Source organism: Uranotaenia lowii, chromosome 2 (genome assembly GCF_029784155.1).
Source record: "Uranotaenia lowii strain MFRU-FL chromosome 2, ASM2978415v1, whole genome shotgun sequence".
NCBI classification, from domain to species: domain Eukaryota; kingdom Metazoa; phylum Arthropoda; class Insecta; order Diptera; family Culicidae; genus Uranotaenia; species Uranotaenia lowii.
The window spans coordinates 62,190,927-62,218,689 of NC_073692.1; the positions used below are offsets into that span (position 1 = coordinate 62,190,927).

At 39.5% G+C, this 27,763-nt stretch overlaps 4 protein-coding genes across 4 annotated transcripts in view; 3 read left to right on the plus strand and 1 right to left on the minus strand.

Annotated features, from left to right (window-relative positions):
- LOC129746918 (clavesin-2-like) overlaps positions 1 to 1,500 on the plus strand; it is a 77,845-nt gene extending 76,345 nt beyond the window's left edge. Inside the window, exon 4 of the mRNA XM_055740851.1 lies at positions 416 to 1,500. The gene's annotated coding sequence lies outside the window, so the exon portion shown is untranslated. The remainder of the gene's footprint in view (positions 1 to 415) is intronic.
- A 623-nt stretch (positions 1,501 to 2,123) lies between these two features.
- LOC129747093 (UDP-N-acetylglucosamine--dolichyl-phosphate N-acetylglucosaminephosphotransferase) lies at positions 2,124 to 24,568 on the plus strand. Its single transcript, XM_055741108.1, has 5 exons — positions 2,124 to 2,242; positions 14,322 to 14,692; positions 14,757 to 14,877; positions 15,032 to 15,483; positions 23,959 to 24,568. Exons 2-5 carry the CDS (start codon positions 14,499 to 14,501, stop codon positions 24,452 to 24,454), a joined length of 1,263 nt encoding a protein of 420 aa, XP_055597083.1. The 5' UTR covers positions 2,124 to 2,242; positions 14,322 to 14,498; the 3' UTR covers positions 24,455 to 24,568.
- LOC129741467 (uncharacterized) lies at positions 7,905 to 12,579 on the plus strand. Its single transcript, XM_055733204.1, has 3 exons — positions 7,905 to 8,722; positions 8,805 to 9,238; positions 9,281 to 12,579. The coding sequence occupies exons 1-3, from the start codon at positions 7,905 to 7,907 to the stop codon at positions 12,577 to 12,579; spliced, it is 4,551 nt and encodes a 1,516-aa protein (XP_055589179.1).
- Positions 16,413 to 23,160, minus strand: LOC129747092 (beta-1,4-mannosyl-glycoprotein 4-beta-N-acetylglucosaminyltransferase). Its single transcript, XM_055741107.1, has 2 exons — positions 22,600 to 23,160; positions 16,413 to 18,405 (listed from the first exon to the last, which is right to left on the minus strand). The coding sequence occupies exons 1-2, from the start codon at positions 22,917 to 22,919 to the stop codon at positions 17,118 to 17,120; spliced, it is 1,608 nt and encodes a 535-aa protein (XP_055597082.1). The 5' UTR covers positions 22,920 to 23,160; the 3' UTR covers positions 16,413 to 17,117.
- Positions 24,569 to 27,763: the final 3,195 nt, after the last annotated feature.

Here is a 27,763-nt window from a genome sequence, read left to right on the forward strand (position 1 = left end):
TTAATTGACCAACATTTCTGAAAATTCGTTTAAAATATCCTAAAATTCTGTATAAAATTACCGAACTTTCGACAATTAAAAAACGTCATGTTGGTTAAATTTCGACAATTTTTTAGGTAAACATTGCAGTATTTCGGTAATAACAACTTTCTGTTCGTAGATTATTCGGTAAAACGTTAACGAACTGTTATTCGGCAAAAACGAACGAAATTCGGCAAAAAAAACGAACTGTAAACATACTCCGTATGTTGTAAATTCGTCAAAAATTACCACTGCCCGTTTACTGGGTACAAACATGAATTTTAAAAGGCTTATCGAAAGTAGATATTCATTAGTCCTTTTCTTCTAACTCATAACGAGAGTCGTTGTTCAGTGACTGTCAACTTGACTAATTTATATTTTCTCGCTATTCCAGATCACCTTCCCCCCTTGCCTGGACGATCAACAGCCACAAATGGCCGCTCCTCAATCGGTACCTAGGACCTACTAATAACGGATATCTGCCTGTCATCGTCATCGTTGCACCATTTTTCAACTGCCGGTCTTGGCGTATCAACTTAATGCAGAAAGCTTTCCTAGGAGAAGGATGACAAATTTAATAGTGGGTACGACTTGTCGAGAAAGCCACAAGGGCATTGATTTGCTCCTCCAGTCTGATCGTTTCGCTAGACTCATTTAATTCTTACTAGGCGGCACACTTAATATCTGCGATAGATTAAAATAGGGGCGATCGTGTAGGGTTAAACAAACGAGCTTATTGAAAAAAAAACTTAAATCCAACTCGAATAGACTAGGTGTATTAGATGAATGCATGCTTTATTTTTCCTTCTAAAAAATCAACCACCCGTAATATTTATCGAAAGGTTAAGAACAAACAGCGAGCTCAACTAACTACAAAGTGATAGATTCTGTAGAGGTAACTTTAAACCTATAGAAAATATTTTCCTATTGAAAGTATCGATTTACTTACTAATTGTTGGACTCGAGAAGTTTCCCACTTTTTTTGCGCATATCGCAGCTCGATTTATCATACAACAAACTTTCCGGAACTGTTAGAATTAGTTTGTGCAGTATAAAGGTAACAAAATGACAAATAGGATATCGGCATTTAATCTTTCAAATGTATTGAACCAAAATCGAATGATTCAGATTTCGAAAATTACCTAGATTTTAAGTAGGAATCAACAGCTTAGACAAGGTTAGAATGTAATCCGTCCAACTGATATACAATTAGATATATCTCAATGTGTTAAGTCAAAATAAGCTAAGCGCTAGCTTTAATTGAAATTTTTTTTTCCAAGTTCAGCTTTCACATAACTGTGTAAATACTTAACTTTATTCGCAGCATCACCACAAACAAAAAATAATCCAGTAAATTAAGACGTCTAAGTTATTGAACGCTTTATCTGCTAAATTGAAATTTACAAACAGTTGATAGGTATACAATTTTCGGACACCATTATAAGCGCAAATATAAAAAAAAGCATTTCTCGAATATAACAGCACTGTTTTAGTCTTCAAAATTGAAAGAAATTCCCGGCTGGTGGAGGATGTTAACAAAAAAAGTCATTCAACCATGAATTCGTACAAATTTAACTCTCAAACGTTAGTTTCCCCCTTAAATGTAACATCCGTCTCACATATTTAACTCTGATATTTTTAGACCATTCTGAAGATTTTCAAATCTTTAAAGTAAAGTTGAGGACGAGGATTTGTAGCTCAAAACATCCTTAATTTAGGATTCCAGATTTCAAATTCAAAACTCATCATTCAGATGCCCAAATTAAAATCCCAAAATTTGTGCTCACAAAACGACAGAATTTTTAACACAATTTTATTGCAATATTTTATGCGTTCAATATTTAAATATATGCAGAATTTATTTAGAGGTTGCAGTAGGCGTTGTCCGGGTGCATCAGAAATTCAGAATGACTTCAACCGAAATGTGTTTCATTGACATTTCTAGGTTTTTTTTTTCAACCGAAGCTTGGTCTCACTCCTGCTGCTAAACAATCGATATAAATCATTTGATCGACGGTATAGGATAACAACCGAATCTGGCCATCATTGTGAATGTTTACCAATCCGAGCTACGAAAGCTGGAAGTAGGTAGGTATCTTCCTCAAGTTCTTCCGCAAGGCAGGCGTGTGCTCATTTTACAGCGGAAGCCAAATCCAGGTTTTCGATGTGGGCGCGCGTGCACCATTAACTTCGGGACCCGATGACTTATTGTACAAAACTGGTAAGCACTAAGCAGTAGGTATTATAAAGTCAAATCTACATAAATCGGATGACTTGCTACCGCAGTCAGACACAACACAGCTCAACACTGAGCTGCCGGGGTTCGTCGCTTCCGGTCGTTTGACTCATTTCGTTCAGTGATTGTTGTTGAGCGAAAAAGTTAGAAGACGTCGACAGTCACACCTTAACGTGAACTTTGTTTATGGACGAAGGCCTGATCAGCTAATGTATATTGGAGAAGGTAGGACGTGAATATTCATCGAGCACAAGGAACTGTTCATTTCTTTCGCCAATGGGGTTCGTTCGCTACGGTTGACCGGAGAATGGGGTCTCTAGAAGTTCAGTCGAGAGCCAAACGGTTGAATTTTCGGCAATAAAAAGAAGTCAATTAAAATCTACTCCACTGCGTTTGTTGCCCTTCGAATGAAGTGTTTAAAAGTTTTTAAATTATTACGAAATTCAAGATGAAAGTCATGATTCTTTGAAAAACGATTTCAACATAAAACATTACGAAATATTGAGAATTTAGTTTAGGTACTCTGTATCGATATTCAGCATCAGAACTAAAACTTAAACTGAGAAAAGATAAAATTGAGACTCATTGTTATTCAAAACTAAAATCAATGTTTTCATTAGAATTAGTATATCTTATACTATAAGATCCTAAGAAAAACATTCAGATTTTTAATTTGACATTATGACCACTTCAGGTCAAAAGAAACCAAATTTAAAAATCGTATTCGAACACAACAAAAAAAAAAGTATTCGAACACTTCAGAAGAATTCCTGGTATCAATCTGAACACTTAAATCAAACAAAATGATGGCTGAATGCTTCTAGGTTTGAGATAAATTTCGAAAGTCTTATTTTACATTGATGATGATAAAAATTAACAGCTAATGATTTTTAGTTTATTTTATTTTCAGGAAAAATTTAGAAATTTGAACTATTAAACTAACTTTGAAACCTTCAGTTGATCACTTTTTAATTAATATTTTTGAATTCTATTTGTTTTCAAAATCTCAATTCTTAAATGTCGTAATAGGCACTTTAAATAATCCCAAATTATACAAGGCAACAAAATTCACACTTAAAATAAAGGGAAAAAACTCCTAAAGGCAATACATCAAATATTTTGTACACTTTTTTGGCAAAACTATAGAACATTACAAAGATTTTAAAATTAAATATTTTAACCCTCTTAATGCATGAACTTTTTTAAAAATGAGAATAGCTGGTTCAGTGAAAAAAAAAATTTAATTCGAATAAAACAACTGAACAGATTTGAAACCATTATTTCGAGTCTTACAAAAGTTGTAGCCCATCAAAGTGGAAAAATATTTTTTTTTAAATTGCTGATTTATTTCATTACGATTTTCCAAATTTTCCTCCGACAATTGGTCATACGGTGCAGAAAAATGTTTGTGATTGATTGAGATTAGGAAATGTATTAGTATTTCCAAATCTTAAGAAACAACAAACGGTTTTGCAAAAACTACATTTTTCAGAAAAATTAATAAATTTGGGTTTTATTACTTATTTTAATTACTATTTTAATAAAAATACCAAGGCAAGGACCAATTTCTTTTAATCTCAAGAATATATCCTCGAAGACGAGTTTTTTTCTTAATTCAGACCAAAAAGTGATAACATATATTTCATTTTGTAAATTTTTCACAATTCTGCTAAGTACCTGACTTTTGAAGACATGTTTAAAAAGATTTTAAGCAAATATTTCATATTGATTTTGATATTTCAATCTATTTGTGTTCGGTCTTCAACAATGTTGTTGCATGAGTTGAAATCTTCAATAACAAATCAATTTTAGTTTTAATGTAGGCTAATTAGTTTATTAGTTCTCAAAAATAGATTCTACTCAAAACTGGTCATTTTGCATAATTTCATACAAGAAAAATAATAGAAAAAACCTGACGACGGATTTAAATTCAGGACGCCAGAAACTTCCAAAATCAGGGGGATGAGGGGATGAATAACGCGAAAGCGTTAAAATCCCAGAAAAAAGAATCAAAATTCAAAGGTCAAAATTCTAAACTCAGAAATTTGAAATCTAGGAATCAGGGGCTCACAATCAAGTATTTTGATTTCAGAATTAAAACTTCAGATTCAAATAAAAGATATAGAATGCAGAATTCAGATTCGGAATTCACATTCAGATTCAGAATTCAGATTCAGAATTCAGATTCAGAATTCAGATTCAGAATTCAAATTCAGAATTCAGATTCAGAATTCAGATTCAGAATTCAGATTCAGAATTCAGATTCAGAATTCAGATTCAGAATTCAGATTCAGAATTCAGATTCAGAATTCAGATTCAGAATTCAGATTCAGAATTCAGATTCAGAATTCAGATTCAGAATTCAGATTCAGAATTCAGATTCAGAATTCAGATTCAGAATTCAGAATTCAGATTCAGAATTCAGATTCAGAATTCAGATTCAGAATTCAGATTCAGAATTCAGATTCAGAATTCAGATTCAGAATTCAGATTCAGAATTCAGATTCAGAATTCAGAATACAGATTCAGAATTCAGATTCAGATTCAGAATTCAGATTCAGAATTTAGATTCAGAATTTAGATTCAGAATTCAGATTCAGAATTCAGATTCAGAATTCAGATTCAGAATTCAGATTCAGAATTCAAATTCAGAATTCAGATTCAGAATTCAGAATTCAGAATTCAGAATTCAGAATTCAGAATTCAGATTCAGAATTCAGATTCAGAATTCAAATTCAGAATTCAAATTCAGAATTCAGATTCAGAATTCAGATTCAGAATTCAGATTCAGAATTCAGATTCAGAATTCAGATTCAGAATTCAGATTCAGAATTCAGATTCAGAATTCAGATTCAGAATTCAGATTCAGAATTCAGATTCAGAATTCAGATTCAGAATTCAGATTCAGAATTCAGATTCAGAATTCAGATTCAGAATTCTGATTCAGAATTCAGATTCAGAATTCAGATTCAGAATTCAGATTCAGAATTCAGTTTCAGAATTCAGATTCAGAATGCAGATTCAGAACTCAGATTCAGAATTCAGATTCTTGTAAATTTATTTTTCGGCATTTCGGTGAAATGTATATTCTTGAAGAAAGAATATCAGAAATGAAAATTGATAAAGATGGATAGAGAAGTGAGGGGAAAATTTTACAGATGTTGAAAAGAGCGAAAGAGCATTTTTGCAAGGAAAACTTATTAACGTACACCATACTTTACCCCGCAACATTACATTATTGAGAAATTATTACCGGGATAGAGGTGGCACTACCTTAACCTATACAATGAAATATGGTTAGTCGTTAATAAGTTTTTCTCGCAAAAATGTCCTTTCGCTCTTTTCAACATCTGAAATTTTTTCCTCACTTCTCTATCCATCTTTATCAATTTTCAGTTCTGATATTCTTTCTTCAAGAATATACATTTCACCGATATGCCGAAAAATAAGTTAACAAAAATTAATTAACGGTGGTTAACTTATCTTAAAATTTAGAATTCAGATTCAGAATTCAGAATTCAGATTCAGAATTCAGATTCAGAATTCAGATTCAGAATTCAGATTCAGAATTCAGATTCAGAATTCAGATTCAGAATTCAGATTCAGAATTCAGATTCAGAATTCAGATTCAGAATTCAGATTCAGAATTCAGATTCAGAATTCAGATTCAGAATTCAGATTCAGAATTCAGATTCAGAATTCAGATTCAGAATTCAGATTCAGAATTCAGATTCAGAATTCAGATTCAGAATTCAGATTCAGAATTCAGATTCAGAATTCAGATTCAGAATTCAGATTCAGAATTCAGATTCAGAATTCAGATTCAGAATTCAGATTCAGAATTCAGATTCAGAATTCAGATTCAGAATTCAGATTCAGAATTCAGATTCAGAATTCAGATTCAGAATTCAGATTCAGAATTCAGATTCAGAATTCAGATTCAGAATTCAGATTCAGAATTCAGATTCAGAATTCAGATTCAGAATTCAGATTCAGAATTCAGATTCAGAATTCAGATTCAGAATTCAGATTCAGAATTCAGATTCAGAATTCAGATTCAGAATTCAGATTCAGAATTCAGATTCAGAATTCAGATTCAGAATTCAGATTCAGAATTCAGATTCAGAATTCAGATTTCAGATTCAGAATTCAGATTCAGAATTCAGATTCAGAATTCAGATTCAGAATTCAGATTCAAATCCAAAAAGTACGTTCATTAGTAGAAGTTCAGTTGGAAACATATCGGATTATTTTTGCTTTTTCTCAAGTGTCATCGGTCGTTTTTTGATTCAAGTTTCGGTCGATTGGGATAGTGAACTTATCCAAATTTGAATTCAAATCAAATCGCTCAGCTTGCTGAGTGACAAACGACGATTGGTTGAAGTTTAAGTTCGGTGTTTTTTCTCCTCCGGTATTGGGTGACTTGCAAAAACGCCGCTATAAACTGCAGTCCTCAATAAAAAAATAACATCGAATCTTAAGAAGATAGTGGTGCGACTTGGGATATCCCCAAACGGGGCTATCACTAATACGGTGGCCCATCGCGTATGGGCGAAAAGAGTGCGAGAGAAAGGGCGCTCAAAGTTCGAATTAAGCGCGTGTAGCTTTGAAGAGAGTGAATTTCGTGCGGGAGATCGAAAGCTCCCAGCGCGTGTGAGTGGGCTATTCCTTCCCACAAGTCTGTGCTCTTGGTGTAGCAATAGCTAGTTGAGTGCGGAATTAAATTGCATAACGCTAGGCGTTTTCTGCTTGTGTTGATCCGAAGAAAAAAAAAAACCTCTTTAGAGGTGTTGTCTCCTGGCAGTGGGTTAATCTAAAGGAAACGGAAATTTGAATATTTCTGGGGAGGGTCCCTATTGTCTTGGTGGGGTGTTACAGAGGCCTTCCATCATCTTCTCCCAACTGCATTGGGGTCCCTTTGTGATTGAAAAAGAAGAAAATAGAAAGAAGAAGAAAGTTTTAAACATCCGGCGCCATGACTGGCGCACCCCCCGGGGGTGGGGGCTCCACAGCAAGTGTGGATTCATCCCCCATCCCCCCCTTTATGCGTTCGTCAACGTTTGACGGCCGCAAAATCTACTTAAAAGTGAAACGCCCAGGTGAAAATACAGAACCGCTTCCAAACAACCCGTTCTGGTTTGCTTCACTTATTGAGAGCAAACTTGGAAAACCATTACGCAAGGAAGTTGAAATGTCGATCGACAGCAAGGGGCTGAGCTATTCTCTCAGCACATACAACATTCAACTGGCCGAGGAATTAAAAAAGATCAAACAACTGGACATGAATACGGAAATTGAAATTTTCGACCACCCAGCATTGAACAAAACTTTGGGAATGGTGTATCAACCTGAAACAATGGATATTCCAGAAGCGGAAATACTTAATCAGCTGAAAGGTCAAGGGGTTACTGCTGTGCGGAAAATAACAAAATTTGTAGAAAAAAAACAAATTAACACTCCGTTAATGGTTTTAACTTTTGGCAGCACTCGTCTTCCCAGGGAAATCTTTTTTGGCTGGATGAAAGTGTCTGTCAGAACGTACTATGAAAGCCCAATGATTTGCCGGAATTGTCTCGAATACAGACATACAAAAAAACGTTGCAACCAACCTACTCGTTGCACTCGTTGTTCACAAAACCATTCGAACATGGAAAATAAATGCGAGGAGAAATTCCGATGCCCCCATTGTCCAGAAGGGGAGAACGAGCACTCCGCGGCGGGGAGGAAATGCCCTCTGTACCGCCATGAGGAAGCGGTCATTCGTTGTAAAACGGATGAGTCCATTTCCTGGGCGGAAGCCCGGAGAAAGGTTGGCTCGCTCAATGCTAAACCTACTTATGCATCGGTCACCGATGCGGACAGTGCTCGAAAGGATAAATTGATTGAAGCTCTTACGGCAAACGTCCAAAATCTCACGGAAAAAATAGAAATTCTCCTGAAAGAAAGGGAAAATTACTCCAAAATCGAGGAAGAATTTCTGAACTACAAAGAACGAGTGAAAAAATTTTTGAAAAACAACAACATCTCACCAACAATAACTCCAGTAAAGGACAGAAGCCAGCCCAGCACACCGCTCAACCAATCTGGAATGACAACCCCTACTTCGAGTCAAAAACAACCAGAGCAACAACAATTTCACACAGAATTGCAGAAACAGTTGCAAAACACCCAGAAGCAGCAAAAACAAGAACCAAATAAACCAAAACTAGGCTTTCAAGTACCAAAAAATATCCCGAAAAAATCAACCACACCAATGATAACGAGACAAACAAGTAAAACACAGCAGAAAACTCCTGAAACCACCGATCACAGCGGTAAAAGAGGGGCACAATCACCTTTAGCTGATAAAAAGAAGAACAAGAATATTAAGCACGACAACGAAGAAGATGATGATGAATACAGTTCAGAGGAAAGCATGGATCACAGTTCTCTCGAACAGCAAGAAGAAAACGAAACCACCCCCCAGTTTTTTCGGAAATAATATAACATACACAAATACACAACAAATACGACAACCTATCACCGAACCAACAACCAATGTTCTCAGCCAGGAAAAATCACCACCCCATCTGAGGCTCAAGTGGCGTGAGTATCAGTCACTGGGTAATATGTGGAAGGGGATGGTAGCCATCCAGGACGCAATCCTCATACCTGTCGATGGTGAACCTCCTTTCACAGCCCAGATGGGTGCAACGTCGCCCCAATGTGTTCGCCCCCACAACGACATGCAGATTCCCAGATCATCCCAAAACATGCTAAGTCTAACGAACCCCTTTCCTACTTCAACTACACCACAATGGGACCCAGGAGAAGGGACTAGCAGAGGGCCCGTATCCAGAAACCTAACAGCTACAATGAGAACAACTCCACCCGCAAAAGCATCACCTCAGCCTACCAGGTCTCGAGGTCAACCATTCATCCTTCAATGGAATATGAGAGGTTTCTGGACGAACGAGGCTGAACTGACACGAATGATCTGGGGTAAATTACCCCTCTGTTTAATGCTTCAAGAAACTCTAACAGAATCATATAATACGCTGATAAAAAGAAACTACAACATATACAAATCAACCTTTACCCCAAATGCCAGAAAAGGACACGCTGTAATGGGAATTCTAAAAGCAGTGCCACATGAAATGGTTGAAATAGTTTCTCAGGTCCCCGCAGTTGTGGTCAAACTCTTTTCTCCCATTAAAATCACTCTTGTGTGTATCTATAACCACTTTAAAAGTGGCTACCACACAAGTACAGCGAATGCACTGGAAACGCTGTTTCAAGAAATCACACCTCCTTTTCTCGTGGGTGGCGACTTCAACGCTCGTCATTTTACATGGGACGATGCTACAAACACAATGGGCGAAAGAGTTGCTATGTGGGCCGCACAAAACGAAATGGTGGCATTGAACGACGGATCAAAAACCAGATTTAGTCCTATACAGAACCAACAGGACACAGCTATAGATGTAACTTTTGCGTCATCTACCATCATAAATAGATTCAAATGGTCAACTCTCTCGGAACCATGCAACAGTGACCATATACCAATCTTTGTAGAGCTTGATGGTCCATGTCCCACAGTACCTGCTGTTAAAACATGGAAACTTATGGAAGCCAACTGGGAAAAATACCAAACTGAGATAAGCGACGAACTCCTTATCATCCCTCGTCCTAACGTGAGGAATATAACAACAACCATTTTCGAAACTGCCAAACGTTCGATACCGCGTACCACAGGGAACACAGCACCAAAATATGCTCCTTGGTGGACTGAAGAAATAGGTTCGAAAATAAAAGATCGGAAGAACAAATGGAAAATTTTGAAGAAGACCAACAAGACTGATGCTCTGTGGTCGAACAGAAACGAGGAATTCCGTAAAGCTAGGGCTGAAACAAGAAAATTCATTAAAGAAATGAAAATAAAATCCTGGGAAGACTTTGCCAGTTCGTTCAACTTCAATACTCCGGTTTCGAAAATGTGGCAGAATTTTGGGCAAATCACTGGTCGCAAGTCAATAAGAACAAGAAGAATGACAATTGAGGGAAAATATACAGACGATCCGCACATCATAGCCAACCATATTGCTGACAGCTTTCAAAAAACTTTTACTACAGATTATCCGCCAAGTATTCAGTACTCACCACGTCCCTCCATACCCGCCAACATTCGCATTGATCGGAACTTTTCCATCAATGAATTGAACGCTGCTCTACAAAAGTGCTCTGGGAAATCTTCAGGTCCTGATGAGATCCCTTATTGCATGATAAAAAATATGCCCCCCGAAGCCAAAGTGGTTCTCCTTGAAATGTTCAACGATTTATGGAAAAATGGAGAATACCCCCAAGAATGGAAAACTAGTAAAATTATTCCTATACCTAAGCAAGGAGGAGGGCCGGAAGAAGTTGAAAATCTTCGGCCGATTGCACTCACCTCATGTTTAGGAAAAGTTTATGAAAGACTGATAAACCGAAGATTGCAACAACACCTGGAAACCGAAAAACTACTCCATCCTAACCAACATGCATTCCGAAGTGGAATGGGAACCACTAGCTACCTGAGTAATCTCAAAGATGTCCTCACTGAACATCGGCATGAAAAACTGCATTCGGAAATAGTATCGCTAGACCTCGCCAAAGCTTTCGACCGCACTTGGCGCCCAGGTATTCTAAAAGCTCTGGAAAAAGCCAAAGTGGGAAACAGAATCTACCAAGTAGTATCAAATTTCTTGAAAAATCGATCGTTTTATGTTGCTGTAGCAGGAACACATTCATCTATCCGTCCTCAAGATACGGGAGTCCCACAAGGATCAGTGTTATCACCGACCCTATTTATCCTTGTGATGAATGGGATATTTGAATATATCCCCAGAAATATTTCTGTGCTCATCTACGCAGATGACATTCTATTGGTTGTTGGAAGTAAATTCATAGCCGTATGTCGCAAAAAATTGCAGTTTGGAATTGATTGCATCCTGAAATGGGCGGATAAAAACGGTTTCACAATCAACGCACGAAAAAGCACATTACTGCATATGTGTTCAGGAACGAGAGGAAAAAGGCACCGCTTTTACCAACAGAAACAACTGACAGCAAATGGGACTGAAATTAAGCGTACAAGATCTGCAAAAATCCTGGGCGTTGAAATCAATCAAGCAGCAAACGCAAACACCCACATTCGAACCCTGAAAAAAGAATGCGCTCGTAGAACCCGATTCCTGCAAGTTTTAACCAGCTTAGGAAGTCGTGAAACACTTTTAAAAGTTGGTTTTGCCACAATCATTTCGAGACTTTTCTATGGCTGGGAAATATTTGAGCCTCACGAAATATTTGAATTAGAAACGGTTTACAATAACTTCCTCAGAACGGTGTCTGGAGCTTTCTGTACATCCCCTGTAGAATCGCTTTATACAGAAACTGGAGTACTCCCATTCAAATCTCTGGTTACTCTAAACTGGGCACAGAAGGCTACTTGGATAGCCGAAAGGAAATACGAAAGCGAGAACTTCCTTCTGAACAGGGCAAATAGTTTATTTGAAGAAATAACTAACCAACGACTACCGCATATACTAAAATTAGCATCAGAAACCACCAGAAATTGGGATGAAAAACCACCCAAAATAGATTGGTCCTTCAAACGCCAATTCAAAGCAGGAGGAAATTGTGATCGAGCAGTTGCTATTTTTCGCTCAATGAAGAGTAATAAATATCTTCACATGGGAGAGTGCTACTCAGATGGATCTTTAGCTAATGGCAAAATAGGTTTCGGAGTTTTCAACCCATCAGCAGAAGATGTCTCTATGCAATTACCAGAAACTTTCTCTATTTTCTCGGCGGAAGCAATAGCGATATACTATGCCATGAAAGATGCCACAACACAAACTGTGCTATACACGGATTCAGCCAGCGTTTTGAGTGCATTAGAATCCGGGACGAAACACCCGATAATCCAGAAAATCCAAAAAAGCTGCAATCTGGATAAAATTACCTTCGTGTGGATCCCAAGTCACATGGGTATAAGCGGCAATGAGAAAGCAGATAACCTCGCGAATATAGGCAGAGAAAGTGTCATGCTCTCAATGGGAACACCCAAAGATGATGCATTAAAATGGATAAAATCGAAAATCTCGGAGCAACACAGCCGAATATGGAGGAGAAACAGAACAAACAAACTTAGAGAAATAAAGTCAACAACCGGAAAATGGATAGATGTAACAAACAAAAAAGATCAACGCATCCTTACGAGACTACGAATAGGACATACCAGAATGACGCACGATTATCTACTGAAACATGAAGAACCGCCGATGTGTGGCCGTGGTTGTTAATGTGAAACACATCATTTTGGACTGCTTGAAATACAACATCCAGAGAACGGAATTGATCAACGGTACAACGCTAGAAACAGTGTTAAGAAATGATAAAGAAAGTGAAGAAAAAGTGTTAAAATTCATTAAAAAGTGTGGAATAAGTGAAATTTGACATGTATGATATTTTGAATTAATTTTTCGGAGGGTGAAAGCAGCTGGTTAATCCCTCAATAAATAAAGCGTACAAAAAAAAAAAAAAAAAGAATTCAGATTCAGAATTCAGATTCAGAATTCAGATTCAGAATTCAGATTCAGAATTCAGATTCAGAATTCAGATTCAGAATTCTGATTCAGAATTTAGATTCAGGATTCAGATTCAGAATTCAGATTCAAAATTCACATTCAGAATTCAAAATTCAGATTCAGAATTCAGAGTTCAGATTCAGCATTCAGAATTCTGACTCAGAATTCAGGATTCACATTCAGAATTCAGATTCAAAATTCAGATTCAAAATTCAGATTCAAAATTCAGAATTCAGATTCAAAATTCTGAATTCAGAATTCAGATTCAGAATTCAGATTCAGATTCAGAATTCAGATTCAGAATTCAGATTCAGAATTCAGATTCAGAATTCAGATTCAGAATTCAGATTCAGAATTCAGATTCAGAATTCAGATTCAGAATTCAGATTCAGAATTCAGATTCAGAATTCAGATTCAGAATTCAGATTCAGAATTCAGATTCAGAATTCAGATTCAGAATTCAGATTCAGAATTCAGATTCAGAATTAAGATTTCAGATTAAGAATTTAGATTCAGAATTCCGATTCAGATTCAGAATGCAGAATTCAGATTTAGAATTGAGATTCAGAATTAAGAATTCAGATTCAGAATTCAGATTCAGAATTCAGATTCAGAATTCAGATTCAGAATTCAGATTCAGAATTCAGATTCAAAATCCAGATTTAGAATTCAAATTCAGAATTCAGATTCAGAATTCAAACCTCAGAACTCAGAATTCAGATTCAGAAATCAGATTCAGAATTCAGTTTCAGATTCAGAATTCAGATTCAGAATTCAGATTCAGAATTCAAATTGAGAATTCAAATTCAGATTCAGAATTCCAATTTAGAACTCAGATCCAGAGTTTAGATTCAGAATTCAGATTCAGTTTCAGAATTCAGATTAAGAATCCAGATTCAGAGTTCGAATTGAGGATTCATATTCAGAATTCAATTCAAAAGTACATTTATTCATAATCAAACCATCAAACCTCAGAAAATTCTTCATAATTAGTTCGAGTTTGTCTCTTAAAGTATTCAAGAGATCGATTTCAAAATATAGATATATTTTTTTAACAACAATCATTTTAAAATCGTTAATAAAATTTTTAAAAAGAATGTTGTTTTGTTTCTGATTTCAAACCTTATAGCTGTCATCAGCGCCTCCAAGCTTTCGATTAAGGAAGCTCCTATTTTATAGCTTGCTAAAATCAAGACTGGAAGCACCTGGAAGCTCTGAAGCGCTCAGTAATTTTCTTAAAAAGGCGATTTCAATGATATAGCTTTTTTTCACCCATGTTGTGCACTAACTACTGTCAACTTCATGTAAAAAACTTAGTGGACAACAGTAGAGTTTAAAAATAAACCCTATAATATTCATACCTTCTTTCAACGCTTCTTGCTCTATCGGATTTCTAACTTCTTCTAGCTGTCATTAGCGCCTCCAAACGGTCGGTTAAGTAACCATTCATTTTATAGCTCGCTAATAGCCGGCCATGACAGCACAGAAGAGCCGATGTGTTTCGGAATCGCATCACAACAAACACCGTCATCGCAGCTGATAACGCGTAATCAAAACAAAATTCGTCGGTCGATCGATGGTCCCTCGCGATTTTACTTGAATTTTGAAAGTAAATTTCCAAATTCCGGGGTAAAATGTCGCTGCTCAATTCGTACGAGTTGCGTGCCTTCGGGGAAAGTTTCAGCATTCCGCTTCCGCTAATGGTGAACGTGCTAATCGCGTTCGGGGCATACCATGTGAGCTACAGCTTAATACCGAAGATGAAAACCATGTTCCTGGCTGCCAATCTGGCCGGGGTGGACATGAACAAAACTTCCAAAACGAAAATGTAAGATTATGGATTATTGGTTTTAAGATTATTGATTTAACTTTTTTTTATTGGGTTTTTGCAGACCGGAAGCATTTGGGGTAGTAATCGGCTGCGTATTTCTGATCTCACTTTTCCTGTTCATCCCGGTTCCGTTTATGGGAAGCTTCTCCGGCGAGGCTTCCGACAAATTTCCTCACGATAAGGTAAATATGATGACAACAGTTTGTCATCTGAATATGTAGTCCACCACAGTTCTGGACAAAATATTCGTTTCAATTCAGTAAGATAAGAAAAATTTTGATAAAAGCGAAAGCATAGCAAAGTTGACTAGCCTAATGATTTATATTTTTTTTGTAGTTCGTGGAGTTTATCGCGGCCATGCTCTCAATCTGTTGCATGATATTGCTTGGATTCGCCGACGATGTCCTGAACCTCCGATGGCGTGACAAATTGTACCTACCAACGGTAGCTTCCTTACCTCTTCTGATGGTATACTACACCAATTTCAACTCCACAACCATCATATTACCGAAAATAGTGGCCAAAATTCTGGGCTTTTCATCGCTCGATATCGGTGTGCTGTACTACATCTATATGGGCATGTTGGCCGTGTTTTGTACCAACGCGATCAACATACTGGCCGGCATCAACGGGCTGGAGGTGTGCCAATCGCTGGTGATAGCCGGTTCGATTATCGTGTTCAATTTCGTCGAAATCTTTGCCGGACACTGCAAGGAAGCGTACGAATTTTCGCTGTACATTATGATTCCCTATCTGGCCGTTACTCTGGCGCTGTGGAAATACAATCGGTGAGTAAGATAGGTATTTTCTTCAATGATTTGATTCAATTTCGCGACGTAGAATTCATGGGGTTCTGATGAAAAAGGTTTTAAGCAGAAAAGAATTTGACTTAGTTGAAGTTGATTTCATTGCGAATAATTCTTAACAAATTGTTTGAAAAGTTTATAAATTTAAACCAATGTCAAAATTGACCAAATTAACGAAACTGGCAAATTTGATCAAATTGACAAAACTGTTTAAATTATTAGGATTGTAAAATTTGACAGAACTGTCAAAATTGCCAAATTTTGATGAAATTGCTAGAATTGACCGAATTTGAAATTTACAGAATAATTTTACAAAATCTTAACAGAATTGACAAAACTATAGGAATTAAACTGATTTAAAAAAATGTCTACATTTATCAAAATCGCAAAATTAAACGGTCAACAAAAAATGGAAATTTGGTAAAAAATTCTGGACCAAATTTAAATTTAGGGTAAAGTTTTCAAAATTCCAAAATTGTTAGAACATTTTGGCCACATTGACAAAATTATTTTAAAAGGGTTAAAATTGATCAAGTTTGACAAAAAAATATTGTTCAAAGTGGCAAAACTGCAATTAAATGATATTTATTTTTTTTACACGGAGTTATTTTTTTAATTTATTTGAAAAATTTAAAGTTATAAAAATATTTGTAGCTGTCAAAACGGTTCAATCTTTGGGATTGTAAAAATTGTACTACTTGTTGAATTGTAATCTAAAGTGGTCTAAACACAGATTTGGAAAATTTTCGAAAATTGTTATGAACATTATTTTTTATCAGGGATTTTCTTTCAAATTTAAATGAATATACTAATTAAGGATTGCAACTTAATAGAAAATTTATTGTTACCAAAAGCTGAATAATAAGGAAGCTGAAAAATCACAAAATATAGCGCGAATATTTTTCTTCTCGTTAAGTTGAAGCCAATTTATTTAAATTTGAAATCGAAATCATACTTAGATGAATTTAGACGAGCGAGCTACATACATTCATTCTTATATTAAAATATCAATCATTTTAAGTCAGGTATGCTTGTGAGTGGAAATATTTTCAGATTCTCACTCAGCTTAGAACGAGTTTTGTCCAAAGAAGGTTCCTAATTGTTCGATTCGTGGTTTCAATTAATTTTACCTAAAAATATTCATCCAATCATCAAAAATTCAATAACTTTGAAAGAGGCAAATTCAAAAATTTGCGAGTTAGGCTCAATTTTGTTTTTTTTTTCTTCTTTTTTCAATTACTATCTAATATAAGATGTTTGATGCATTCATGCCGAGATTCCAATCGATTAAGTTCCAACGCAATGCGCACCACCGACAAGCTCGAATTAAATATTATTATTTTCTTCTGTGATGATTTCATGTTGATGATTTATTTTTTTCTGTTTCACATTTTTGGCTAATCCGAACGTTAGTTTGCTTGTTTTTTTTTTGTTATTAAAGGGAAGATATCGGGATGGTTTGTGGCTTTTACGTAGTTGTGCTGCGATGATTATGATAGGAAGAGTATTAAGTTTTTTTTTTTGGTTGTTGCTTTGAATTGATTATGTCATTTTTTTTACAACTGTGTTGATGATGAAAGATTCGTGTTTCTGGTTTTCCGGAGTAGGAAGAACATCTAGCTAAAGTATTCGTCATCAACGACACTGTCCTCCCAGCGAGCGAAAAGATTAATGACGACATTGTCGAACTTCCAACTGTTGTTGCGGACGTACTCGGGAGCGTAGTATTTGTCAAGATGACGTTGGAGTTTCACGAGGTTGGTATTGCCGTGGAAGTGTTTCCCACTGGCAATCAGATTCTGAACGTACTCGACGTTCAACACCGTACCCTTCTTAGGATCGGGAAGATACAATGATGATTGATTAGTTTTACTAGAGCTAGTATTGACTAAAGCTATGAATTCTAAATATTTGACTATATCTATCGGTTGGTAGCACAGTCGACAAAACCAGCCACCGTAATGATTCAGATCACCAATTAGCATCACCGGTTTGTCTATCCTGAGCAGAGCTTCCGGATCGGATCGATATGCTTCATCTACGTAGCTTAATTGACAGGCGGCGCTTCCTAGGCGAGTGTGGTCCGGATGCTGCCAGAAAAATCCAAACATGTTGTACTTGAGCCGGAACCGAACTGGCTGTGGCCAATTGTCGTACCACCGGAAGTAGTTCACTGCCCTTCGGTTGAGAACCTCATCAGTCCGACTGTACAGCAAAATATCTTCTGCCCGCATATCACTACTAGCAATGAACTTCTTCATTTTTCGAAAGATGTTCCTCCCGCTGCACGAAGCATCTTCCAGCAAAAGAATTTTATTTTGGTTTTGCTTCAGAAAGTCTACCCTTTCCATGTGTTCTCCAATGGAGTACATATCACTTTTCAAAGCTCCGAGCCCTGCCGCCGGAAGTTGCCTATCACACAACACAAACAAACTAACAATATCTAGCAGTTCCATTATCTGCATTTCGAGCACCTCCACGCTGATGAAGTTGGTATCGATGATGTAGAAAACATTCTTCGGTACCTTTCGGGGTGCTGCGGTCTGATTTCTCGGTGGTATCCGCGAGGCGACGAACGCCCTCCACAGCGATTCCGGCTGACCACAGTCCGGTCCGTGCCACTCGGGCAAACAGCGACAGCGCCCATCCGGTAGCACTTCATTCTCCTCCGACTCTGCTCCTCCTATAGCTACGTCTAACTCTAACTCTCCTGTTTCGGATTCAGTCTCATTGGTAGTTTGCTGCTGACGCCAACCCATCAACGCCAACGTCTTGGTGGGTGCTTGTATACTGTTTCGCTTCCGCGGTGGCTTCCCGCGGGGAGCCTGCGTTGGTGGGAAGTGCGTTCCCTCGATGAAGCACAACCGTTGCTGCTCCCGGTCCCCATCATGGTACCGGATCGATCTGGAAGCGGAAGATGATGAGATAAGAAATTAATGTATGCATACATTATTGATTGGTAGCTTAAAATTATTGTAGTTCGAGGAGTTTGGATCTTCTACAACGTCCACGATGAAATTGCTCTAACTTTTTAACCGTTGAGTAGAATTTAATGAAAATTTGAGTGGATTTAGTTCATAGTGCATTGTTTACATCCTGCATGTTTAAAGTCCTATGATCAAAACTCGCGGAAATGGAGTCGAAAGAACAGCTTGTGCGTGATAAAATCTTGTGCATTCATCACGAGAACAAGGATCTCTCGCATCGTTCCATCGCTCAAACGTTAGGAATTGCAATTCCGCAGTGTCGCGAGTGATTAAGCGCTTCGAGGAACGATTGATCACCGATCGGAAGCCCAGAAGTGAAGGAAAAAGTATTCCGTACAACACCAAAAATCGCAACCGCGTAGTTGGGGCCTTCAACCGAAATCTGAACGCCTCCATTCGGGATGTGGCTAAGAAGCTGCACCTAAGCCGAAGTTTTGTCCAGAAGGCCAAAACTAAGGCTGGGCTTCGAACGTTCATCGCGGCGAGAAGCAGAACAAGTCCGCCAAAACCCGTGCCAGGAAGTTGTACCTCAAGATGCTGACAAAAGTTGAATGCTGCATCATGGACGACGAAACATATGTCAAGGCCGATTTCAAACAGATTCCGGCAACCTGTTTTTCACGGCCAAGGATAAGTTCAGCGTTCCGGAGCATGTCCGCACTCAGAAGATGTCCAAATTTGCGAATAAATCCCTGGTTTAGCAAGCCATCTGCACGTGCGGGAAGCAGAGTGCACCTTTCGTGACCCAGGACAGGATGAAGCGGCTGTTACCTCTTCTGAAGGCCCACAACGTCCCAACAATCTTCTGGCCGGATTTGGCCTCATGTCACTACTCCAAGGACGTGCTGAAGTGATATGGTCAATTTCGTGCCGAAAATGTTTAACATTCCGGAGCTCCGCCCCATCGAGAAGTACTGGGCGATTATGAAGCAGCACCTTCTTAAACGACCTAAGGTAGTGAAGATAGTTGAGGAACTAAAGAAAGTATGGGTTTACATGCAAAAAACGGTTGATTCACAGGTTGTTCAGAATCTTATGGCCGGGGTTAAGGCCAAAGTGCGGGCATTTGCGTATGGACTGTAAATAAAATTCTTGAAAATTTGATGGCACTTGGATGAAAACTCGAATTTTCCGAATTCATTTTGTGTGTGGCAGTTTCATCGTGGACGCCCTTTATAAGCTCTAAATACCACTTTTAGGTCATCCGAACTTTCATTTCTAGAATAGATGCGTTTCCAGAGTAAGCACTACAAGCTTAAATTTAGCAAAGCACGTCACATGACTCGCATGGCTATCGGCCGATGTGTACTCCGTATTTTGGATCTGTTGAGCTCTATTTCAAGGGTAGAGCTCTGGACAGCAAAAGACGTTTCTTGCTACTCTTCGGACCATGCCAGTTCGGCTTAATCCATGCTAATGAGTCGCGAAACTTTTGACGCACTATCACAATAGTATTTGACATACGCACCAAAACTAAAGCAATTGTCAACCATTACTACGAGGTATTCCAGCTGCTGCTCCAACAGTAATTCCCTTCATGTGAGCCACAACTCTGTTGTTGATCACGAGTAGTACTTCGGTTTTATGGTGAGCTATTTGAAGTTCCATTCTCCACTCCTTCCATTCCGATGCCAACCCTTTCTACAGACACCTTTGCAAGGTCTTCTACCTGCTCGATTGTTTCGCCGGTGATCATTAGCACGATATCGGAATCGGCGATATCGGCGCTTACTGGTAGTTTCAGCGTTAACACCTCGTTATACATAGTCTTCCAAAGCACAGGTCTAAGTATGGAACCCTGTGGAACACCCGCTGTTAGGACAGTAGATCGTAACCCGGTTTGAATAATCTTTTGTTCCTGTTTGGTTTGAACTGCATTCGCGTACTTGATTGTGTTGCTGCTAGTGTGTGTGCCATTCGTTGGGTTTTGTTGATCGGGATCTTTTTTCAGCACTGTTGATTCTGCTGTCTGAAAACACCTCCTCTTTCTTTCCAAGAGAAAATTAACTGTTGTTTTGAAATTTCAACCAAAAGTGGTTGGTTTTTACTTTATGATTTATCAAAAAGCGGACATCGATGATTTTTTGAGGCGATAGCTTTCCCTATAATAGCTCAGCTGTGATATTCGAGCCACTTCAACTTGACCAATTATTCCTTTTTGATTCAAGTTTGTATGACAACCTATTAGAATCGAGGTACTGTCCCGTAAGAACAGTTGATCTTATTAGCTGTCTTCCTTCGTTTTTGTTTCTAATCCTACGCACGTACCAGTTCCAAATTTTTTTGTGAAATTCTCCCAGTACTTATATCTAAAGAGAAGGCTTGAAAAACCTTCTGGCTAAATGAAACTTTGATTTCAAATTAGTCGTTGAATTCCTTTGAATTCAGCCACAGTATTCGAGCCCAAATACACTGAGGTTTTTTTTAAGCGGTATTTCGTCCTGCGTAAAAAAAAACGCGTTAATTCGAAAATCCGCGTAAAAAAATTGCATTAATTCGAAAATCTGCGTAAAAAAAACCGCGTTAATTCGAAAATCCACGTAAAAAAACGCGGTAATTCGAAAATCCGCGTAAAAAAATCTCGTTAATTCGAAAATCCACGTAAAAAAAACCCCGAAATTCGGAAATCCACGTAAAAAATCCATTTTAATTAAAAAATTCGCGCAAAAAAACACGTTACTAAAAAAACGCGTAAGAACCATAATTATTTAAAAATTTGCGTACAATGATAGTTTATCTTTAAGATAAAAAACAAAATCAATTAGATTAATAGAATAGTAGAACATAGTGAGGCTTATTTGACAGTGTGGAATTCAGATCGTCTAATGCCTCATGTCTCAGGTCTCATGTTCCAGGTCTCAGGTCTTAGGTCTCATGTCTCAGGTCTCATGTCTCAGGTTTCAGGTCTCATGTTTTATGTCTCATGTCTCAGGTCTCATGTCTCATGTCTAAGGTCTCATCTCTTATATCTCAGGTCTAATGTCTTAGGTCTTATGTCTCAGGTCTCATGTCACATGTCTCAGGTTTCAAGTCTCAGGTCTCATGTCTCGTGTCTCATATTTCAGGTCTCATGTCTCAGGTCTCAAGTCTCAGGTCACAGATCTCATGTATCACGTTCTTAGTCTCGGAGCTAAGATTTTCCCAACTACAAAAAGATTATAAGTGTTTTCGATGGAAAAAGTCTTAGAATATTTTCTCTGAAAAACCGCGTTAATTCGAAAATCCGCGTAAAAAAAACCGCGTTAATTCGAAAATCCGCGTAACAAAAAACCGCCTTAATTCGAAAATCCGCGTAAAAAAAGCCGCATAAAAAAACCGTGTAAAAAAAAATCGCGTAAAAAAAAATCGCGTAAAAAAATTTCAGTGTACTTGTATTTCACTAGCTACTTGCTAGCATCATCGGGTTATCGACTCGATCATTATCATTCTTCCAGAACTTTACCCGCAAAGTTCTCAAAGGAGCATCCAATCAAGAACGTTGATGTTCTTTTTCTCTGCTATCAAAAACGCAAATCGTTCCCACGATCTCGAACATTTTTCCCTACACATGTTCCATCTTGCCTACATCAATTTTGCCACAAGAAAGATTCAAAATTATTCCTCACGAATGAAGCCAATAAAACAACGAGCACACTCATTAGCATCAATTTTCTCATACAAATGTGTCACAAACTATAATTGAAGTTAGAAGGCAAAAAACCATATCCACTCTTCGCATTCCATTGCATTTCGAGCTCAACATCCGCACCAGACATGGGTGACTTCAAACCGAGAACGGAAAAGATGAATAATAATAATCTTTTTCGCACACAGTTTAAATTTGGCGAACGATATGCTCTAAAGTGTGCGCTCGTTCTTCTCCATCTCCTTTCTCTTGAAGTAGCATGGCATGCGAAGGCGTTTTCCAGCTTGAAGCACAGCTGTGCAGTGTCTGTAGGTAGCTACACACATTTTATTATAGACACACACCGTCCTTCGTCGTCGTCTTTTCAATCGATATTTTTTGGGGCGTATTTCACCTGATGGAAATCGACCGACTTTCGAGGGTTCCCCGGTCGAATAAATGGCACGCAATCGTTTTCCCTTGGGAGCAACCTAGGTTGAAAATTACCTGAAATATTTATCCTGATGGGCCGGTTTCGGAAGCGTCCGCACTCGGAGCGGTTTGAATCGGGGATGCCGGATCCGGGTAAGGCCCCCAGTTGCTGCTGCTGCCGACGACACTGTCTGGTTTTTGGCCTCCGACGAGGAGCTGCGATTGGCTATGAATTTTACGTTGAACCAGGTTCCGTCTCTTTGCTGGTCATCCTGCTGCAGGTGGCCTGCCAGGAGCGTTCCGAAGGCCAGGAACACCGATATAAGGAAAATCTGCAGCAGAAACAGACCCCATAGGAACAATTTGACGTCTAGCTTTTTGCTGGTCAGATACATTAATTTTCTGTTGGCTGCTTGTTTTCACAGACCGATTACATTTTCGGGGGGTTTGTGCTCCTAAATAGGGACAACCTATCGTTTGGATACGGTGGACATTTTTTCTCTTCAATTTAGTATGAATTGCCTAAGGAATATCGAATTTCACTGAACGATGTTCGCTTCCAGGGCACTAGTTCACTACAGCCGACCGAGCGCAGTTGAATGAAAATCGCGAATGACTCATTCGTGGTAGCGTAGCGAGACACGAACTCTATCCTGGCCAGGCTGAAATCGATGGAAAAGGAACAGAAAAAAACGTAGAACGTGTCAATTTACGTCAAATGGAAGCAAAAAAAAATTACTTACCTAATTGATTCATCGCTATTCAGAATTCGTACAATATAACGGGTTTAATGTTTAGATTTCGATATGTAGAGACGGTCTAAAACGACCGCCACATGCAAATTGAACTCATCTTGCGTTTGATGTCTTTTCTAGTAACACTATCAGGTGTTATCTGATTACAAAGATTCTACAAGGTGGAAGCATTCCACTGTCTAAATCTGCTGCTCTGCTACAGAACTAGAAAATTTTCTCTGTTGACCTTCATCTCGATCTTTTTGAGGTTCACTCTTTGAGGGCTTCGAGTTTGCTCAGCAATATAATTCCGTCAGCCAGGTCAAGATCGTTTATCTGCTCCAATGATGACGGATTTCAGTGTAGTTTTGGTAAGGATAGATTTAGTTACGATCTCGTCCTTCACAACTCTACCGCATTTACGGCCCGCATCGACACTCACTAGTATTTTAAGAAACTGATGAGGAAAGGATGAAACTTTTCCCTTTCCTTTGTTCTTTATTCTTTTGACAATCGCCCGATGCTAGCCTGGCCACAAATGATGTGAAATGGCAGATTGGGACAAAAACAGTCCTGTTTTTCAACTGTGTTGGTTTTATGGCACAAAATATTACATTCTATAAAAATATACCATAAATGTGCATTCAAAATTTTATACCAAACTAACCCACGTTACGCTTTGCCCGTTATCTAATTTCAGATACCCATCACAAGTCTTCGTTGGCGACACTTTCAATTATCTATCCGGCATGACCTTTGCCGTTGTCGGGATCCTTGGGCACTTCAGCAAAACCGTGCTGCTTTTCTTCATCCCTCAGATCGTTAACTTTATCTACTCGGTACCGCAACTGTTTCGACTGATACCCTGTCCCAGACATCGGCTTCCAAAGCACGATCCCCGGACGGATCTGCTGAACTACAGCAAAACTCAGTTCCGGGTTGCGGATCTCAACATTCTGGGAAAGCTGTGCTACACCCTGTTCAAGCTGCTACATCTGATCCGATGCGAGGAATCGGAGGACGGTACGGTGACCTGTAATAATTTCACCATTATCAATTTCGCCATCCTGTTGACTGGGCCGATTCGGGAGGATCGGTTGAACCGATTGCTTATTGTCTTTCAACTGGCATGTTCCGCCTTTGCCTTTGCCATACGCTATCCGTTGGCGCATTTCTTTTATGAAACCAGAAACTGAATGCGATAAAGTCGGCATGCTTCTAAAGCGTTAAAGCGATTGCGAATGGTAGCCAAAGTTTTGTTTTGTAAATTCGAATTTAAGCTAGAGTAAAGTCCAAATTGATCATCTACATGAAGTGTAGTCATAATTTATGATGACAGATTTATCCATGGAAATAGTCATTTTCGATTCAAATACTGCCGAACATATCGAGGCATCAATCTAGAGAGCACTGCAGTTTTAGATAACGATAAATTTTTACCTCCGGATATTTCTTACGTTACGCGGCCCTCATTAGATGGGAACCGATGAACGGAAGAATAATCGTAGCCAGATTTAGAACACGGGTTAGAAATCTTACAATGCTCCATTGTTATGCTCCAACTGACGTTGCCGACTTGCAGGAGAAAGAGCAGTTTTACAGTCAACTGAACAGCGTGGTAGAGAGAATTCCGAAGGGTGACATTCAAATCCATTTGGACGACTTCAACGCAAAGATTGGCTTCGGCAATCAGGACCTTGAGCGCATCATGAGCGCCATGACCTAGGACAGATGAGCGAAAACGGAGAGCTTTGTAGAACTTTGTGACAACAACAACATAATGATCGGTGGATCGCTCTTCCCCCATCGACCAGCTCATTAGGTCACTTGGATATCCCGAGTTGGCCGATCAGAAAATCAAATTGAGCACATCTGCATCAGCCGAAAATGGAGAAGGAGCCTTCTTGATGTCCGCAACAAACGAAGCGCAGACATTGCATCTAACCATCACCTCGTCCTTGGCGAAATACGACTGAGAGTTACGCGTGTCCAACGGCGCGAGGAGAAAGTCGGATGTCGATACGACGTCCGCCGGTTGGAGAATCCAGAGGTAAAAAAGGCATACGTTGAACAGCTAGAATCCCGAGCCTCGGAGCTGTCGACAGACGGAACAGTCAAAGAACAGGGGTGTGGAATCAAGAATGCCTTTATCACGACGAACCATGGTACTCTCGGTAAAGTTCGTGGAAGAAGAAGTGAATGGATGTCGGATGAAACTTGAAGGATGGTCGATGATCGGAGAAAGGCGAAAGTCGGAATTGAGCAGGCATGTACCGGGTCAGCCAAAGCAGCCGCCCGCTTACGATATGCGGAGCTGGAAAAGGCAGTTAAACGAGCTTGTAGACGAGACAAGAGAGCCTGGACAAACTCCCTAGCCGAAGAGGGAGAAAGAGCCGCCGCCATTGGAGATATCCGATTATTATATGATATATCTCGCCGATATGATATATGATGATTAATACGTCCAAGACGAAGTATATGCTGGCCTGCGGATCCGAGACCGACCGAACCCGGTTGTCCAGTAATAACAAGGTCACGATCGACGGCGACGAGCTGGAGATAGTCGAAGACTTTGTCTATCTCGGCTCACTGGTGACTGCAGACAATGACACCAGCCGTGAGATCCGGAGGCGAATTATCAGCGGAAGTCGTGCCTACTATGGACTCCACAAGCAACTGCGGTCGAGAAGACTTCGCCCTCGCACGAAGTGTAACCTGTATATGACGCTCATTAGACCGGTTGTTCTCTATGGGCACAAGACTTGGATATTGCTCGAGGAGGACCTGTGTACACTCGGGGTATTCGAGCGACGAGTGTTAAGAACCATCTTTGGCGGCGTACAGGAGAACGGAGTGTGGAGGCGAAGGATGAACCACGAGCTCGCGCGACTCTACGGCGAACCCAGTATCCAGAAGGTGGTGAAGGCTCGCCGGATACGCTGGGCGGGACATGTTGCGAGAATGCCGGACGACTGTCCTGCAAAACAGGTGTTCGCTACGAATCCGGTAGGAACAAGACGAGCGGGGGCGCAACGAGCGAGGTGGTTAGACCAAGTGGAGCGTGATCTGGCGAACGTGGGGTGCCCGAGAAATTGGAGAACAGTTGCTATGAACCGAGTGAATTTTAGGAATTATGTTCGTCAAGTTATGTCGTAAGACGGTATACTATGTAAATAAAAATAATCTCGCCGCCTTAGTGGTGCAAGGACTAATGCAAGAATGCCGCTGAAAGACCGAGCAGGTCAGCTGCTGACATATCGAACAGATCAGCTCAAGCGTTGGACTGAGCATTTTGAACAAATCTTCCGAGTTACAAATAGCAATGGCCAACAGAACCCGCAGACGACGTAAACTCGGAAGCGCCCTCGCTGGCTGAAATAGATGCGGAAATCAAGGACATGAAATCCAACAAAGCGCCTGGAATCGATTGCATTCCTGCTGAAATGCTCAAAGCCGACCCTGCCCTGTCAGCACAAATGTTACACCGTCTTTCCGCTGACATTTGGGATACTGCAACATTCCCGGCTGACTGGATGCAGGGTATCCTCTTAAAGGTCCCGAAGAAAGGAGACCTGACAGAGTGCGATAACTGGCGTGGCATAACTTTGATTTGTACAACCCTCAAAGTACTCTGCAAAGTGATCCTGAACAGGATTCAGGAGAAAATCGAGCTGGATTCCGATCCGGACGATCATGTGTGGACCCCATCACAACGCTACGAATAATACTGGAACAAATCAACGAATTCCAGGACTTTCTTCTGCTGGTGTTCGTTTATTTCGAAAAAGCATTTGACCGACTGAACCACGAAAACATCTGGGCTGCTCTTAGACGACGAGGGGTCCCAGAGAAACTAGTTCATCTCATCGAAGCACAGTACGAGGCATTTTCGTGCAAGGTCTTGCACGACGGTGTCTTGTCCGAACCAATCCCGGTAACTGCTGGAGTGAGACAAGGATGTATTTTGTCACCGCTGCTTTTTCTCATCGTAATGGATGAGATCTTGACTGGATCGATTGACTGTAGACCAAACCGAGGATTGCCGTGGAATCCTTCAGCAATTGAGCAACTGGACGACCTTGACCTGGCAGATGATATTGTTTTGCTCGCCCAAACACAACAAGACATGCAGAGCAAACTCGACGACCTCACCGAAAGCTCCAAGGCAGCAGGTCTCAAAATCAATGTCGGAAAGACCAAGTCGATGGAAATCAACACAGAAAATCGTTCCAATTTCGTGGTAGCTGTACAACCGGTTGAGACAGTGGAGTGCTTCCAGTATCTTGGTAGCCAGATTACGCCTGATGGTGGTACCAAGAAGGACATCGAAACCCGGATCAGAAAAGCTCGATTTGCGTTTGCGAGTCTCCGAAACATCTGGCGCTCACGCCAGATCTCTCTACGAACTAAGATCCGAATCTTCAACTCAAACGTCAAATCCGTATTGTTGTACGCGTGTGAAACTTGGTGCACATATGCGGTGACGACGCGAAAACTGCAAGTTT

Bases quoted from the DNA above. Each gene is read 5' to 3' on its own strand.
- LOC129741467 (XM_055733204.1), top strand. From the start codon at position 7,905: ATGGAAAATAAATGCGAGGAGAAATTCCGATGCCCCCATTGTCCAGAA. The intron at 8,723-8,804 runs GTTTTTTCGGAA...CAATGTTCTCAG, and splicing joins GAAAACGAAACCACCCCCCA to CCAGGAAAAATCACCACCCC. The intron at 9,239-9,280 runs GTAAATTACCCC...AAACTCTAACAG, and splicing joins ACTGACACGAATGATCTGGG to AATCATATAATACGCTGATA.
- LOC129747093 (XM_055741108.1), top strand. From the start codon at position 14,499: ATGTCGCTGCTCAATTCGTACGAGTTGCGTGCCTTCGGGGAAAGTTTC. The intron at 14,693-14,756 runs GTAAGATTATGG...GGGTTTTTGCAG, and splicing joins AAAACTTCCAAAACGAAAAT to ACCGGAAGCATTTGGGGTAG. The intron at 15,484-23,958 runs GTGAGTAAGATA...ATCTAATTTCAG, and splicing joins GCGCTGTGGAAATACAATCG to ATACCCATCACAAGTCTTCG.
- LOC129747092 (XM_055741107.1), bottom strand. From the start codon at position 22,919: ATGTATCTGACCAGCAAAAAGCTAGACGTCAAATTGTTCCTATGGGGT. The intron at 18,406-22,599 runs GTAATTTTCAAC...TTCCGCTTCCAG, and splicing joins CATCAGGATAAATATTTCAG to ATCGATCCGGTACCATGATG.